At 39.5% G+C, this 16,953-nt stretch overlaps 1 protein-coding gene across 1 annotated transcript; it reads right to left on the reverse strand.

Annotated features, from left to right (window-relative positions):
- Window positions 1-2,654: 2,654 nt before the first annotated feature.
- LOC142628419 (large ribosomal subunit protein eL18-like) lies at window positions 2,655-11,722 on the reverse strand. Its single transcript, XM_075802524.1, has 4 exons — window positions 11,696-11,722; window positions 9,740-9,868; window positions 9,590-9,640; window positions 2,655-2,855 (listed from the first exon to the last, which is right to left on the reverse strand). Exons 1-4 carry the CDS (start codon window positions 11,720-11,722, stop codon window positions 2,655-2,657), a joined length of 408 nt encoding a protein of 135 aa, XP_075658639.1.
- Window positions 11,723-16,953: the final 5,231 nt, after the last annotated feature.

The raw sequence follows: 16,953 nt of genomic DNA on the forward strand, positions 1-16,953 counted from the left end.
ATGTGAAACTTCGACCTCTTGGACCGGGTGACTTAGTATTAAGGAAAGTTTTGGGCACGATGAAGAATCTGCGTGGGGAAAATTGGGGCCCAGGCGGGAAGGACCTTATCGTATTACTTCGGTACGGGAATAGGGGCCTACAATCTGGAAGATTTGGACGAAAATGTTGTACAACGTCCCTGGAATGTAAATAATCTACGAAGGTACTATTACTAAATAAAAGGCACTTCGGCCGTTCTTTGTTGTAAACTACATTATATTCGTTATCTTCATTCGTCTAAGTATCAAGCTGAAACTTGGTATGCCTGGATCCTCGGACCACATACCTCGTCTAAATTGATACTCTTTACTAAGTGTTAAACAGAACCTAAGTTACGTCTGGTCCTCGGATCATCTACTTTGGGAAAATTAACATTTTAAATTTATTCGTATAAGTATCAATCTGAAACTTGGTATGCCTGGATCCTCGGACCACGTACCTCGTCTAAATTGATATTCTTTACTAAGTGTTAAACAGAACCTAAGTTACGTCTGGTCCTCGGATCATCTACTTTGGGAAAATTAACATTTTTTAAATTGATTCGTCTAAGTATCAAGCTGAAACTTGGTATGCCTGGATCCTCAGACCACATACCTCGTCTAAATTGATACTCTTTACTAAGTGTTAAACAGAACCTAAGTTACGTCTGGTCCTCGGATCATCTACTTTGGGAAAATTAACATTTTAAATTTATTCGTCTAAGTATCAAGCTGAAACTTGGTATGCCTGGATCCTCGGACCACATGACTCGTCTAAATTGATACTCTTTACTAAGTGTTAAGCAGAACCTAAGTTACGTCTGGTCCTCGGATCATCTACTTTGGGAAAATTAACATTTTTTCATTCGTCTAAGTATCAAGCTGAAACTTGGTATGCCTGGATCCTCGGACCACATACCTCGTCTAAATTGATACTCTTTACTAAGTGTTAAACGAACCTAAGTTACGTCGATCCTCGGATCATCTACTTTGGGAAAATTAACATTTTAAATTTATTCGTCTAAGTATCAAGTGAAACTTGGTATGCACGGATCCTCGGACCACATACCTCGTCTAAATTGATACTCTTTACTAAGTGTTAAACAGAACCTAAGTTACGTCTGGTCCTCGGATCATCTACTTTGGGAAAATTAACATTTTTAAATTTATTCGTCTAAGTATCAAGCTGAAACTTGGTATGCCTGGATCCTCGGACCACATGCCTCGTCTAAATTGATACTCTTTACTAAGTGTTAAACAGAACCTAAGTTACGTTTGGTCCTCGGATCATCTACTTTGGAAAAATTAACATTTTTAAATTTATTCGTCTAAGTACCAAGCTGAAACTTGGTATGCCTGGATCCTCGGACCACATGCCTCGTCTAAATTGATACTCTTTACTAAGTGTTAAACAGAACCTAAGTTACGTCTGGTCCTCGGATCATCTACTTTGGGAAAATTAACATTTTAAAATTTACTCGTCTAAATTGATACTCTTTACTAAGTGTTAAACAGAACCTAAGTTACGTCTGGTCCTCTGATCAACTACTTTGGGAAAATTAACATTTCGAATTTATTTATCTAAGTACCAAGCTGAAGCTTGGTATGCCAAGATCCTCGGATTATTTACTTGGGAAAGATTAACACTTCTTTTTTTTTTCTTTTTTTTGTCAAAAACATCAGATACTTAAAATGCATCACTTAATGCAATTCCCGGCATAATTAAACCTTCTTGGAGGATCAATTTCAATTCAAGTTGTTGCTAATAACTTTGGTAAAATACCAAGAGATGATATTAATGGAATGATATGATCAAAACAAAGTAGAAAGTAAGAATCATCTAAACAAGTAAAACAACATTCGTGCTTATATTAAATTCAAAATAAAGTACACCAAAAAATGAAGTACAGCAAAATAAAGGCAGCAGGCATTCATTGTTTCAGCTTGATCTTCAGAGGGCCTTTGGGGTCTTTAGGAGATGGAAGCTGGACCGAGGACTCAACGGCAGTTCCTTTGCCTTTGGGATCATATATCAAGGGTATTGGATTAGCTTGATCACCCAACTCATCCTTCGAAGATTCCCGGAGGTCACTTGAGGGGCTCTGCACGTCTTCGAGCGCCTTTTCTTATCTTGCGGTCGGCTTACTTTAGGAGCATCTTCGGGAAGAGTTGAATCCTCGGCCAAATCACCCCCCTTGTCCTCGGATGATCCCTTGACGGCTTCTTGGGCAACTTCGGGGAATGGAAGAAGCGCGAATTGCGGGAGGATAGTAGACACTCTCTGCTTTCCAAAGAGTGGAAGAGGCATCAACGGCACTTGGGAAAGTGCCTCGTTCCACACTTGGAGAGCAGTAATGCCTATATACCTCGGGAAACTGAGCCTTGAAGGTTTCGGTGACCTCCTTCACGCCTATATCATAACCGTCTTGTTCGGCTTGGTCCCTTGAGATCTCGGCCTCTTGTTTTGCTTTCTCGGCCTTTTTCTTCTCCTCAATGGCTTCCTCTTTGCCCTTGATGGCTTCCTCTTTGGCCTTCTCAGACTCGTTCAGATCTTTCTTGAGATCCTGCGAGCCTTCGTCTTTGCTAAGAGGTTGTTGTCGGCTTCACGGAGCTTTAGGCGGCGATCCTCGGCTTGATTAGTCGTTGTCTTCGGATCGGCCTCCAAGCACTGCCTTATCACTCTCGGCCTTGGCCAACTTTGCGCTGTGACCTCCTGCGGTTTTTCTTGTGAAGGTCAGAGATCTTACCGGGGCGGTTTCACGCCTGGATTCCTCGGCCCTCAGAGACTTGTAGGTGTTGATGGCAATCTCCCTCTGCCCTATGGGCGAGAAGACGACCTATGAACAAAACATATAAAAATTAGACATATGTATATAGGAAAAAAAAAAAAAAAAAAGAGCCAAGGTTTTAGAGGAAGAAAACTTACCATTGCAAGCTCCTTCTTCAAAGTCATGAAGACGGTATGGTCCCTTTTCTTTCTCAGCTCAACCATATCCTCGGGGAGTAATAGCGCTTGCTCCAATGCATCCGCGACGCATGCAGCTGTCCCTTCATCGGAATTTCTAATGAACGCATCCACGGTAATGAACTCGTCGTCCATAGACATGTCAGGGAGCCATGCAGGGGCGCGCACGGCCACCTGTTGGTCGGTTCTTCTTTCCGACCTAGTCTGCATGGTGCGGGCCTGTTTTCCACCCTTTTCCACCTCGGGCTCCTTGGAAAGCAGGCCCCTTTCACCTGCCTCCGCCACTTCCTTTCCTTTCGGCTGATCCCTTTTTCTTTTGAGATCAGCTATATTGGTACGTTGGGTTTGGGAGGATGGGGGAGGAGGAGGAAGCCTAGCTTCAGGGCCTTTGTCAGCACCCTTTTCTTGAGTCCGAGGGCGCACCTCTTTGGGTGGTTCTTGGACTCGAGGGGCCTTATTAGTGCCCTCAAGGACATCCTTTAAGCGGGCTTAGTCTTTCGTTGAATGCCCGTCTTGTCAAATTCTTCGGTAGTAGCCTTTGAGATATGGGTAGAGGTGCGAGGATGGAAGTTGAATCTTCGGGGAGAGTAGGGTTGATTAAAAACCTCGAAACTCCTCTCGGAATGCGATACCTCGACTATTTCTTCTTCTTCTTCCTTTACGAGTGGAGTGGGAAGACGCGGCTTCGCCAAAAGTTAATTTTGTGGAGAGAAAGGAAGCTGTGGGAATCCCAACGGAACGAATTGTGGTGGTTGGATTGGTTGGGTGACCAAGGTGCCTTGAGGAATGGTAGTCCCCTCCGGTAGCAAGAAACCTTCAACGGCAACAACGTCCAGGGAAGACGAGGATCGTGGGCTTTGATCACGCACTTCGGCGCCTAAAAAGCTTTGGATTTCGGGGGGTAGCGGAGGATCATATGTGCTGGTCGGAGTTGGCCGTCCGTGTGCTCAACAACCTCTGCTTGAAGGATCCTATCCAATCGTGCGTTGTTAACGAGTTTGGGATGTTGATCCGCGGCGTGTGGTTCTTAAGAGTTATCCAAGTAAAAGAGGGTAAGAAAAAGTAAAAAGACGAGAGGATAATAGTATGTAAAAAGAAATTTCACACTGGAGTCCCTTCCACTTGTCGGACGGGGAGGCCGTCGTGCCAATTTCTGATATGATCGGAAGTCGTTTTTAGGCCCTTATTTGATTCGAGCGGACATTGAATTAGCCTAACTTAGGTATCTAGATTTTAGGTAATACTCATCTTTTTTGCTTAGGTAATGGAGGTTGTAAACCCGAGTTCACGTCGTGGTGAGTGAGCCCTAAGTTCATCTTCTCATTTAAGGCATCTATGGAACCTAGAATCCTAAAGACATTTGGGGCGCACTTTGGGTGGGAGCCAATCTAAAGGCCACTAAGATAATCCCTAGTAACGAGTTCCCATGGGGATTTTCATTCCCCCCCTTCGATGAACGCAATCATCGGGATTACGACTTCCCCCGTTTTTCTTTTTGTATAATACTCTTCCTCGTTACGGTACCTAATGGATACATCGAGGGAATTTTGTACCTAACCTTAAGCGCTCTATATTTTCGTTTGAATCTACCGGGGACGCAAACCTACCCATTCTTTTTTGAAAAAAAAAGGGGGGGGGGGTGGGAAGAAAACTAACTACGCCGAGGATGAAAGACACGGTGAAAAGAGAAGACGGGAAGGAAAAGAAACAAAAGAAACAAAAAGGCTGGTAAGGAGGGGAAAGAGTATTGAAGAACTTACTTTTAAAAAAGAAGAGAGCACGTCACCTCGGACGAGTACTTGATAGAAAGAGAGAGTACGGGGAGATGGAAAGTGTGGCGGTACGTTATCGGGTTTCGAAGTGTGAAGAAGTTTGAAGAAAATTAGTATTTATATGTCAAAAAGTGTTTTGAAGCGGGCGAATTCCCGCCTCAACACGAGAATCGCTCTCGACCGTTGGATATGTGTCATATCAATGAAACGTGGGGGACATAGAAGCGCCAATAATAAATTCGGGGCGTTTCGTATACCGAAGCATCGGGAACACGCGATGGGTAATTCGAAGTTATTTCCGTTAGTAATATTCCGAGTTGCGGGGTGAAAAGGACTTTTAAGTCGAGATCCTATTTTCCTCGAGTGAAAGAAAAATAAAGGATCTCGAGGGGCTATTGTAGGGGTATTGGGCCCGGTAATTTATAATGGACGGCCCGACAAGGTCTTTTGGGCTAGAAACCCAAATCCAGAAAACATCAAAATGATCGTGGAGTATTTAAGTGTCCCATACCGTCCGAGGAGTAGATTTGTCCTCGGAATGTGAAGCCGAGGATACACAGTGTACGTGGAGGACAGTAGAAAGAGCGGTGGAATGTCTAAAGTAAAGCTGCTACCACCGCCCATATATTAAAGACTCTATAATTGATACGCGGACAGCATAGATGGAAGGATGGGACCTGAGCATAGAGCTTAGAACTTGGTCCCAAATCCCAGCGGGCTTTAGGGAAGAATGGATGGGACAAGTATCCAAGCATCAGGGTTGCAGTCAGAGGGTGGAAGATGATGAAGAGAAGAGGAGGAGTATAAATAGGAGGGAAGGCATACGAAGAAGTGGAGGCTTTTTGAGAAAGAAGAAGTGTATGATAATCAATATTTGTATCCACACTTGAGAAATACTATTAGAAACTATCCTCGGAAACAGTCCGAGGAGGAATTCTCAATCTTACCCTTTGCAAACGATTCTCTGTTTTGTTCCATTAGACTTGGATTCTTTGTGATTGTCTAGCGGTATGAAATCTAAATTACAAACCCATCCTCTACAAATTCATTGTGAAGAAAGGCCTTTCAAGCCTATTTTCCTCCCAGTCGTGGTTTGGGAATTTGAATTGTGTCCTTACAGCACTCATTTTGTATGTGACACTTATTTAGGACAAGATTATATAACATAAATGAATTAGAATGCCATCAGCGTCATTAATTATCTAAAATGCTTCAGGTTCTTCATCTTATACCCCACTGCACCGTTCTCACGTTGCAATATTTCTTGGCACGAATCCGGTGCAATGGCATTCCACCAGGTGCAATACCACTAATTCCACCTGGTCTCAATCCATGTTTCAACACCTGTGCATCCCTCCACACACAAAAAATAAAATAAAAATAAAAAAATAATCAAATGTCACTCCCAAGATTGAAGTCGTCAACGCTGCAATGCTCGCAAGATTGAAGTCGTCAACGCTGCAATGCCAATAAAGATGATGTTACGGATGGGAAAGGAGTCATCTCAACTGGGATTGTGTGATAAAGTCTGACCTGTTGATGTCAATGTTGGATGTGATTCATGCAAGTATCATGGTATTTTAAGGTTGTACTTGGGGTCCTATCAAAAAAAAAAGGTTGTACTTTTGGTGCTTTGGTCTTTTATTGTTTTTTTTTGGTTAAGAGGGTGCTTCAGTGTTTATTTACGTTAACATCTATTATTGTTAGCATTTAGGCTGCGTCTATTTTAGTGTAAACTATTTTTTAAGTGTAAAATAATTTCAGGTGAAAATATTTTATTTTTTAAAAAATATTTTTATTTAAAATTATTTTATATTCGAAATATATTTTCGGAAAAGAAAAATATTTTCAAGTGTTTGGTGATATTTTAAAAAATACTTTGAAAAATATTTTCAGGTGTTTGGTTGTGTTCTTGAAAATACTATAGAAAACTCATTTTCTACCTGATGCTCAAATTTTCTTAGCCTCCAAACAAATATATAATATCATTCTCAACACACAATACAAACAAAACAAAACCAAAACATTCATCAAATCCGGTCAAATTGAGAGAGAAGAAGGAAGAGAGAGAGGCAACTGTGTTCAATCTAGAGGCAGTGGAGGTAAGATCGCATGGTGGGTCACTCGTCTTGCAATGGTCTGCTCAACATAGATAGAGAGAAAAATGGTAGATCGGCGATGGAGTCAAGCGAGGAAGGAAAAGGGAGGTAGGGAGAAAAAGGGTAGATTGGCGGTGGAGTCGGGCAAGGAAGGAAGAGGGAGGAAGAGAGAAACAAGGCAGATCGGTAGTGGAGTCGAGCTTCGCTTGATTGGTGGTGGAGCCGAGCTTCACTTGATCGGCGGTGGATTGGCACGGCCCAAACGGCAGTGGAGTCGATCTCAAGTTCAAGTGACCGGCCTCTCTCTCTCTCTGACGTTGGGAGGCTCTCTCTCTCTCTCTCTCTCTCAGTTCGGTTCTTTTTTTTCTGGAAATGGTTTAAAGGTAAAATAGAAGTGTAATCTATTTTACATATCATGCCTTCATAATTTACAGTCAACGGAAATGATTTTTCGTTTAACTTAGTTTTCCAGCCAAACCAAACACCTCTGGTGATGGAAAATATTTTCCGAATTCTGTTTACACCCGAAACAAACGCAGCCTTATTATTACATTAACATTTATTATTATTACGTTTCTATTAATTTATATAAGCGTCAGTTCACTTTGATCTATTTTAAACCACTTTGGTTCATTTGTCCTAATTTGGTCTATTTGATCCATTTTGACTATGGTTTTAATACCACTTTCATATAAAGTATAAAAAGTTATCAAAAATTTTAGCTACCTTTCTCTTTTTTCATTAAAAAAAATTAAAATTAAAATTTTATAAAAATATTTCTTAAAATTTTAGTTATCCACTTGTTAACTTTTCTCATAATTTATTACCCACCATTTTTTTTTTTTTTGGACATAATATTACCCACCATTATTGAGTGTTAGTATGTAAGCGTAAGATTTAGCTGAGATGGAATATAAACTCACAATTATGTTATTTTTACCTTTAGCTACTTTCAACTATCTACCAACATAAGAGCAACCACATTAATTTGTCTAAAATTTTCTGTCTATTTTAGCATAAGAACTTACTCTTCTTTTTTTTCTTTTTTTTTCTATTTTAGACAACTACTTTACAAAAACATTCGCATCAGATTATCTATTATACGTTCTATTTTTTTAAAATAATTATTTTTTATTCTTTTTTTTTAATTATATCTCCTAAGTCCTACTCTAATCAAAACACACACTCTCTCTCACTCTCTCTCAAACAAAAAGTGTCTCCTCTCTTCGCTGCATCTTCTTCTCCTACCCTCATCAAAACTCTCTCTTCCTTCTCAAAGCTTCTCCTCTCTCTCTCTCTCTCTCTCTCTCTCTCTCTCTCCACTTGTAGTGCTGGATTATGGTGGTGGGTGTTTTTGATTTTGGATCTCCATTGTGTTTGATTTGGGTTCTCTGCCGCCGCTGCTGCTTCTTCATTTGTACTATATTGGATTTTATTTTGGGTTTGGGTTGATGGGTTTAAGCCATTGGATTTGATTTGGGATTCCAATTGGTGGGTCAATCAGGTATGATAGGATGATCCAGTTTGTGACTTGTGGTGGTGGTGGTGATGTTTGGGTTTATATGAGAGAGATGGTGAAAAGAAGAAGAGAAAAAGAGAGAGATGAAATAATGATAAATTAATAAAATATTATAATACAATGTCACAGTAACCTTGTATATGTAGTAGGGTGTTTTTTGAAGAAAAATGTGTAAATTTGACAACTTTTTCTAATGTGAATGCTTGATATGAATGCTCTATGGGGCAACACAGGCAACAGGTCCAGTCGTTTAGCACACTTCACAAACACAAGTTTAGTCGTTTAGCACACACTTCACAAACATCAGCTTGACACCTTCACCTAAATTGGCTACGTCCCACCATTTTTAAGATTTGTCATTAATCCCTACCCATAAGAAGATAAAATAAGTCAAGGTCAAACTCAAGCTACTCCACACTTCAATTAGGGTTCCTCTACCAAAAAATAGTTCATTTGTTTACGCCCCTTAGGGATCAACAAGGAATGCATGCCACGGTTGTGAGAAGTGAGAACTAGAATGTAGGGGTAAGCCATTTACGGAGGCATTAGATGGTAAAGCTTCCTGATCATTCTATCCTTTGGTAAACCTAGCAAGAAACATTAGCCAACATTTCAAAGCCATTTGATCCAACAAGTTTGTAAACCAAATTTGAGGCCTTCAAAGCAGGAACTTCATAAACCTGAATATCATTGGTTACCTATGAAGCACGGGTGCGTTTCGGGATTCGGGTATGGGTGCGGGAGCGGGTGCGGGACTCGGCAATTTTTGAAAAAGTAGGATGCGGGTGCGGCGATTAAAAAATTATTAAAAATATTTTTATTTATATTTTTAATATATTGCTAAACATATTTTTTTCATATTATATAAATATATACCAAATTTAAGAGCAATAGTAAATAATAACTAGAATACAGAGAATGTGAGAGAGCCTAGATGAAGAGAGATACTTTTTTTTTTTTGAATTTCGGCCGATATCGGCAGATTTCGGCCGGTACCAGTTTGCGCCCGATACATACCGATTCGGGCCGAATCGGCACGAATCGGCCCAATTTCGCGCGCGTCGGCCCGAATTGGCGCCGTATCGGCGCAAATCGCGCCGAAAAAAGTATTTTTTTTTAATGCTCGACGCGGCACGGACACGCAGGCAGCGGCGTTGCCTGCGCGTCCCTGCGTCGGGCCGCGTCGGATGCGGGTGCGGCGGCCTAAACGCCGCACCCGTGCTTCCCAGTTGGTCACAGTCCCCACAACCACAGCAATCTTACCATCCTACAAGGCCAACGACAAATGCAATAAGATTAAAAAGACCAATAAGATTTACAGTTTAGTTTCCAGGAATTAATTAAGTAGACAAAGAAAAATACAAACCTTTCCTTCCATATATCGGATCAACTTAGACAATGAAAGTGGAGGCCTGTTTACTTTGCTCATGAACAAGCGCTTGAGAATCACCGCATTGAAATTGCTGCCAATTCTCCGAACAAGGAACCGGTAAAGCTAATCAAGTAGCATCAAGTCAGGTTAGATACAATTGACAAACATACACATGTACACAAACATATGGAAACAAGAACCATTATCAATCCATTAACTACAAACATGTTTTTTCTCTTTGAAGATAAATAACACAGTGAACATTATTGAAATACAACCAAACTTATAAATAACCATTTTAAGAAGAAAACATAATCACATAACAGTGCTTTTACCTCAAATTACTTGATATAAAAGAAAAATCAAACAAGGAAAAGCTTTAGCATTGTACAAACTAAGGAAAAAAATATACAGAGCAAGAGCACAATAGCTTCTTTTTTTTTTTTTTTGAAAATGTGATAGGGCTTATAGGGTCAGCAGAGATCTATAAATTCACGACAACTGTAATAAATCACTTTATTTATTATGTAAGTTTATATAATATTTTTAAAAATTACATTATGAGTAAGTAATATGTTAAGCAAAGAACACCCCCACACCAGTGATGTGTGTCCTGGGGTGAAACCAGGATACACAACTCGTTTTTTTTTTTTGGTCTCTAATTTCACTTCTTACCTTTCAAGGACACTAAAAAAAACTTAGGTAATAAAATATGGTTGGGCTTTTATAGTAAACACAAAAATAAAAGTGAGTCTCCAAGGTTTTCCTCAGACTGTAAGACACCAAAACCACATCTTGAACATCAGGCTGTCAAAAACATTAAGAACACATAAACACTAAATTAACAACATTTCCTCAATCAATATCTTTCACTCTTTTTATAATTTTTTTTAGAGTTCACAAACTTATAAAGCGGCTAAGTTTCAAAATTTTCTACGTCTAAATCCAAATCCTGCCCATAAACAAAAGTGGGTCATCTTCAATATCGACCTAATGTAGAGATACAAAAAACACAAAAATTCATCAATCTAAAGTAGAGTTGCAAGGAAGAATGAATAAATATGAGAGAGAGAGAGAGAGAGAGAGAGAGTAGTCACCTTTTTTAGGTGAGAATGTAAGAAAAATAGCAATTTTTTATAAAAGAAGGTTAAAAAAAAAGGGTATAGTTGTAATTTGCAAACTCCAAATTATCCAAATCATGCTACATAATAGAATAACATTATATAATGTCCTAGGATAACATCTAACAATCAAAAAAATAAAAATAAAAAATATTACAAATTAAAACACAACCAAATCGCAATTCAAAGTAGCGTTCAACTCAAAAATTAATCAACCTAAATTAGTGATACAATAAAGAATTAAAAAAATTCTAGAGAGAGAGAGACAGAGAAAGAGAGAGAGAGTATTCGCCCTTTTGTGTGAGTAAAATATGGATTAAATGGAAGAGAGAATAACAAAAGTTTATAGTAAATAAATTGGGGAAAAGAAGAGTCAAAATAAAAGGAAAATGAATGGATGAAGGAATTGTAAATTTGTAATGTTGAGAAATAGAATAATGGGAAGATAAAAAAGTAAAAGTGGGGGGAATATTGAAGGGAATGTAATTGTAATGTGAGAATTATTAAGGTGAAAAATAGTATAAAAAGAAAGAGAGAATGTTGTAAATGAGCTGCTAATGTGGCTCAATAAAAAAGTAAAAGTACTAAGTTTTAACTTTTATATATATGTGGTCATGAATTAAACTTGAAGCGAAATTGATCTAATTTGTACTAAATTTAGTTTATTATGTAGCTTGTCTATAGCTAGGTTGAAATTAATTTTTATATTGTTTTTTATATGCTTTTTTGAATGGAAAGCATCAGATATTGAACAAATTCTTTAAATTAAGAAAAACTATCAAACCAAGAAAACTCACAATTCAATAGAATTTGATGACTTGTTAAACACCTCTTTGGCCACTAGTCTCAAATCCATTTCGACAGTGAATTTAATTGCAGCACTTACGCATTCTCTGTTTCATGTCTGATTTTTATTTCAAACCTTTTAAAAAAAAATTTATTCCCGTCCTATGAATTTATTAGCTGGGAGGTGGTAGTTCGTTAGCATTACCCATCAATGTGAAACAATGTTCTGAGTCCGTCCTTTCCAAAGCAAAGAAAAAGAAATGAAAAAAAAAAATGGGATTCACATGATTTTGTAGCTTATACTTGGTACCACTGTCCTTACAATTAAAGTGTGTCATGCATAGTGTGGGTTTAAATTATTGCAATTGGTAAATTCCTCTTATTGAATAAAAGATCTAAGATGGAATCTTGTCAAAACCATAAAGAAATCTATTAATATGTTGACCTAATTGTAAGGGAAATTACCTAAATAGCATATAATACAATGTCAAATATTTTGGTATAAAAAAAATAAAAAATAATATTAAAAAAAAAAGGTGAAGAAGTAAAGGTTTTAGACCGCAAATCAGATCCATATCATTCTGGCTTAAGCTTATTTTCCTACCATTCATTCAAGGTGGTTGAAGACAATTACAATGACAACTACAACCAATTAAGGAGAGAGAAGAGAGCAGAGTCATTAATTTCAATGTATTGACTAAAAACCAAAATCGAATCAGTACGCCTATCATAATGTCAACTACAAGAATCAATTCCTTCGTATAATTGTTACTAGTGGCTAGTCACTAGTGCACCAACCTTTTGGGCTCCTTTCTTTTATCGAGACTGCATTAAATTCTCATTTTTTTTTTTTTTTCAATTCTATAATGTCTAAGCTAGGAGTCCACGTCTCCTGTCACACTTTTTCTGCTTTACTCTATACTCCACTAATAAAAACTTGCCACGTGTTTACCTAATTAATTAAATACTATTATTAATTAATAACGGTAGCATTAATTAAAAACTTGCCACGTGGCAAGTTTTTATTGGTGGAGTATAGAATGGAGCAGGAAAAGTGGGACAGAAGATTTGGACCCCTAAGCTATAGGTACGTTGCATTAGACCTCATAAATAACATGCATTCTATTGCAGCTAATATTGGTTGTGTTAGGGCCTTAAGAAGCATGCATTGCTTGGGCTATGAGCCTATGAAAAAAAAAAATAAAACAAAAGAAAACATGAAATAAGATAATAATAAGATGTATTGAATTGTATCAATTATAAACCATTAGCTAGTGCAAACTAGTAGATGTTATTGATACTTTATAGAATATGGGATTTTTATTTAATTTTTTTGGTAACTAAAAACTTGGGCAACACGGAATAGATGAGCACCAACTTAATTGTTGGAAATTTTATTCATGTCAACATGGAATCAAAACAGGTGAAGGATTGTTAGTGTATAGCTTAGACTAGATTAGTCCATTAGGCTTGGCCCAGTATACTGTACTTGTAGTTTACTCATATTACTTGTACTGCACACATACCTAGTCTATATAAGGCTCTCTATTGTACATTATTGTTCACACAGAATATACAGAGTATTCAGTCTTTCTCTCTCACTTTATATTCTTAACATGATATCAGAGTCATTCCTCTGACTTTCTGGTTCCTGTGGACATCTCCGGCGTTCTTCCGCTGCCCTCGCCTTCATCCAGTAGTCACTATCAGAAGCGAGTCACCGCCGTCACGCCCACAGCCCCTAAAACACTCGAATTCCATCGGTTTTGTTGATTAAACTGCCAAAGTCAAGGCATAGATTGACAGATCTTCCGATCCCGAGCAAAACCCAACAAAGCGTCGCCAGAGACCACCTCCCACGCGCCCACATGCGCCGGCAGAAGTTTCTGCCTCACAAGCACGCGTTCCACTCACCGTCAGCCACTCTCACGCGCCTCACGCACTAGGACAGAGCCGACACGCGCCTCCACGCGCCCCACGTGCCTGCTCCGTTTCACGAACTGCCACGTCAGCCCTAGGTGATGTCACACTACCACGTCAGCACACTTTAACCGTTGACCATTGATCGTTGACTTTGACCAAAGTCAAAAATTTTCAACAGGACCTGTCTTGCTTAGTTTTTTGCGTAGATTCCGATTTTGAGCTCAGTTTTTGCATTTGAGGTTTCTAAATCCCATTTTTTGGTCATTTTTCTCATTATGGCTCAACAAAATGATCGAGATATCATACGTCCTATCACCATTATGTTGGATGGTCCCACTAGCTATCATGCATGGTCTCAGAATATGACTATCTTCCTCAAGGGTCGTAAACTGTGGAGATATGTGACTGGTTCAATACCTAAGCCAGTACCAAACCCTAAGTCCAAAGCCATAGCTGCTGAAGATGCCTCCAAGACTGCTGTTACAACGAATGATTATGAAGAACACCTAGAGGAATGGGAGAGTATTCAGAGTAAGATCTTGTCTTGGTTTATCAATATCTCTATTCCCTCCATTCATAATCTTCTTCCTCGTCTTGAGACTGCTGAGGCTACTTGGAAATTTCTGGTCGATCGCTATAATTATACTAATGATTCAAGCTTGGAGTTCCACATTGAATCAAAACTTTATCAAATGCGCCAAGAGACATGTCAGTCTATTTCTGATTATTATTCTCAGACTTCTACTATGTGGGAACAACTTTCTGCTGCAGATCCTCCACTAGTGTGTTCTAAAGACATTGAGCTCTTTGTCAAATATTGGGATAGCCGTAAATTTATGCACTTCATGATGGGTTTACGTGAGGATTTTGAGCCTACTAGGGCTTCTCTGCTTAGCCAGTCTCCTACTCCTTCTCTTGATGCTGCAGTCAAGGAGCTCATTTCTGAGGAGAACTGTCAGCCTACTCATCACATGTCCTCATCTGATCATGTATTGGCTACACCATCTCCATAGCCTTCCATTGCTGCTTCACTGCCCCTCCACAAATAAACTCTGGGCGTCCCACCTCTCAGTCTTCTAAAGATACTCGCTACGAATTTGCCGTGCCAAAGGCCATGACATCTCAATTTATCGTAAACTGCAGAAATTTGTGCAAGAGCAGAATAAAGCTTCTCTTCCTCGGGCAGTTGTTGTATGTCCTTCAAATCCATCAGTTCCTACAAGTCCATCTTTAGCTTCCTCACTTACTACAACTGATATTGAGGCAGTAATTCGATAGGTTTTATCCCGAACTTCCACTGCCCTTTCTGTCACCTCAGGTAAACAACCTTGGTTTTTTGATACTACATGTTGTAACCATATGACTCCTGATGAATCCCAATTTTCTGATAAGGCACCCTTAGCACACCCTATCACTATTTACACTGCTGATGGAACTCCTATGCCTGTTAGTCATAAAGGAACAATCTCTTCTCCTAGGTTATCCCTTAGTGACACCTTTCATATCCCAAAGTTATCCCTCAATTTGCTTTCTGTTGGTCAATTTTGTCAATTAGGTGTAGATCTTCTATTTACTAATCATGATTTGGATGTACAGGATCCCCGAACGGGTCAAGTTCTTGGAACAGGGCGTAAGGTTGGTCGCATGTTTGAGATTCATGACTTGAAGATTCCTTCACAAGTTGTTTCTACAGCTGCTACCACTGCCACCCCCTCACCTGATCTATGGCATGCTCGTCTTGGTCATCCATTCTTATCTCGTCTTCAGTTGTTAGCTTCTCAAGGTCATTTAGGTTCAGTTCAGTTTCAAAAATTTGATTGTACTTCCTGTCATTTTGGCAAACAAGCAAAATTGCCCTTAATAATAGTGACTTTTTTTCTTTTGCACCTTTTGATCTTATACATTCTAATATTTAGGGTCCTGCACCGGTTCCCATTGAGGGGGGATCTAGATATTTTGTCATATTTGTGGATGATTTTTCTCGATATACTTGGATTTATCTACTTCACCATAGGTCTGAACTTATCTATTTACCAAACATTTCATAAAATGATTGAAACACAATTTAATCGCACAGTCAAAGTCTTTCGATCAGATAATGCCCAAGAATATAATGATAAATCTTTCCTATCCTTTTTAGACAGTCATGGTACCCTTCCTCAGCGGTCTTGTCCTTACACCTCTCAACAAAATGGTCGTGCAGAACGAAAACATCGTCACATTCTTGATATTGTCCATACCCTTCTCATTTCTGCCTCTCTTCTTGAGCACTTTTAGGGTGAGGCAACACTCACTCCTGTGTACACCATTAATCATCTTCCTTCACCAACTACACATAACAAATCACCATTCACACATAACAAATCACCATTCGAGCTTCTCTATGGTCAAACCCCTGACTACTCATCTCTTCGGGTTTTTGGTTGTGCTTGCTTTGTCTCTCTTCCTCCTCATGAACAAACAAAGCTTCAGCCTCGTGCTCATCTCTGTTGTTTCCTTGGTTATGGTGTCTCTCAAAAGGGGTTTCACTGCTATGATCCCATTTCTCATCGGCTTCGTGTCTCCCGTCATGTTGAGTTTTGGGAACAACGTCCTTTCACGAGTCTTCAATAGTTTCCTGCATCCTCTTCCTCAGAGTCTCCCATTTTTACCAATCTTTTCCTCCCTCTCTATCCTGAACTTGTGGAGGATTCTTCGACATCGGCTGCCTCTCCAGACGACTCATCTCCGGTTCCATCCTTGGTATATGACCCGCCTGTCTTGGATCCTGTGGCACCACCCTTTCCTGAGTTACCTATTGGTCCTGAACTTCGTCATTCCACCCGGGTAAGCATTCCTCCCCTTTATCTCACTGATTATCACTTTTCTTTTGCTCTTGCCACCCTTTATGAACCTCACACCTATCGTGAGACCCATACTGACCCTCTTTGGCAGCAACCTATGAACGAAGAACTAGATGCCTTTCATAAGAATCACACTTAGGATATGGTTGATTTGCCTTCTGGTTAGTTTGTAGTAGGTTGTAGGTGGGTTTACAAGATCAAAACCAAGGCTGATGGATCTGTTGAACGATACAAGGCTCGCCTCGTTGCCAAGGGCTTTACTCAGGATTAGGCCTGTCCACACATATCTGGTGACCCGACCCACCCGGAGACCCGACCGGAACCGACTAGAAACCGGCCGACTCGACTTACTCCAGCAATCGACGACGAATTTTCTCCATCAGAAACCAACTCCGGCGGGTCGGTTTTGGTTTTCTCCCCCAAAAACCCGAAAACCCAAACCGACCGACAAAAACCCATAATTCGGCGAAAAACCTAAATTCCAGCGATAAAAACCAAGATTTCGGCTATAAAACCTAGATTTCGGTGATAAAAA

The sequence above is a fragment of the Castanea sativa genome, chromosome 3, assembly GCF_040712315.1.
Source record: "Castanea sativa cultivar Marrone di Chiusa Pesio chromosome 3, ASM4071231v1".
Taxonomy (NCBI): domain Eukaryota; kingdom Viridiplantae; phylum Streptophyta; class Magnoliopsida; order Fagales; family Fagaceae; genus Castanea; species Castanea sativa.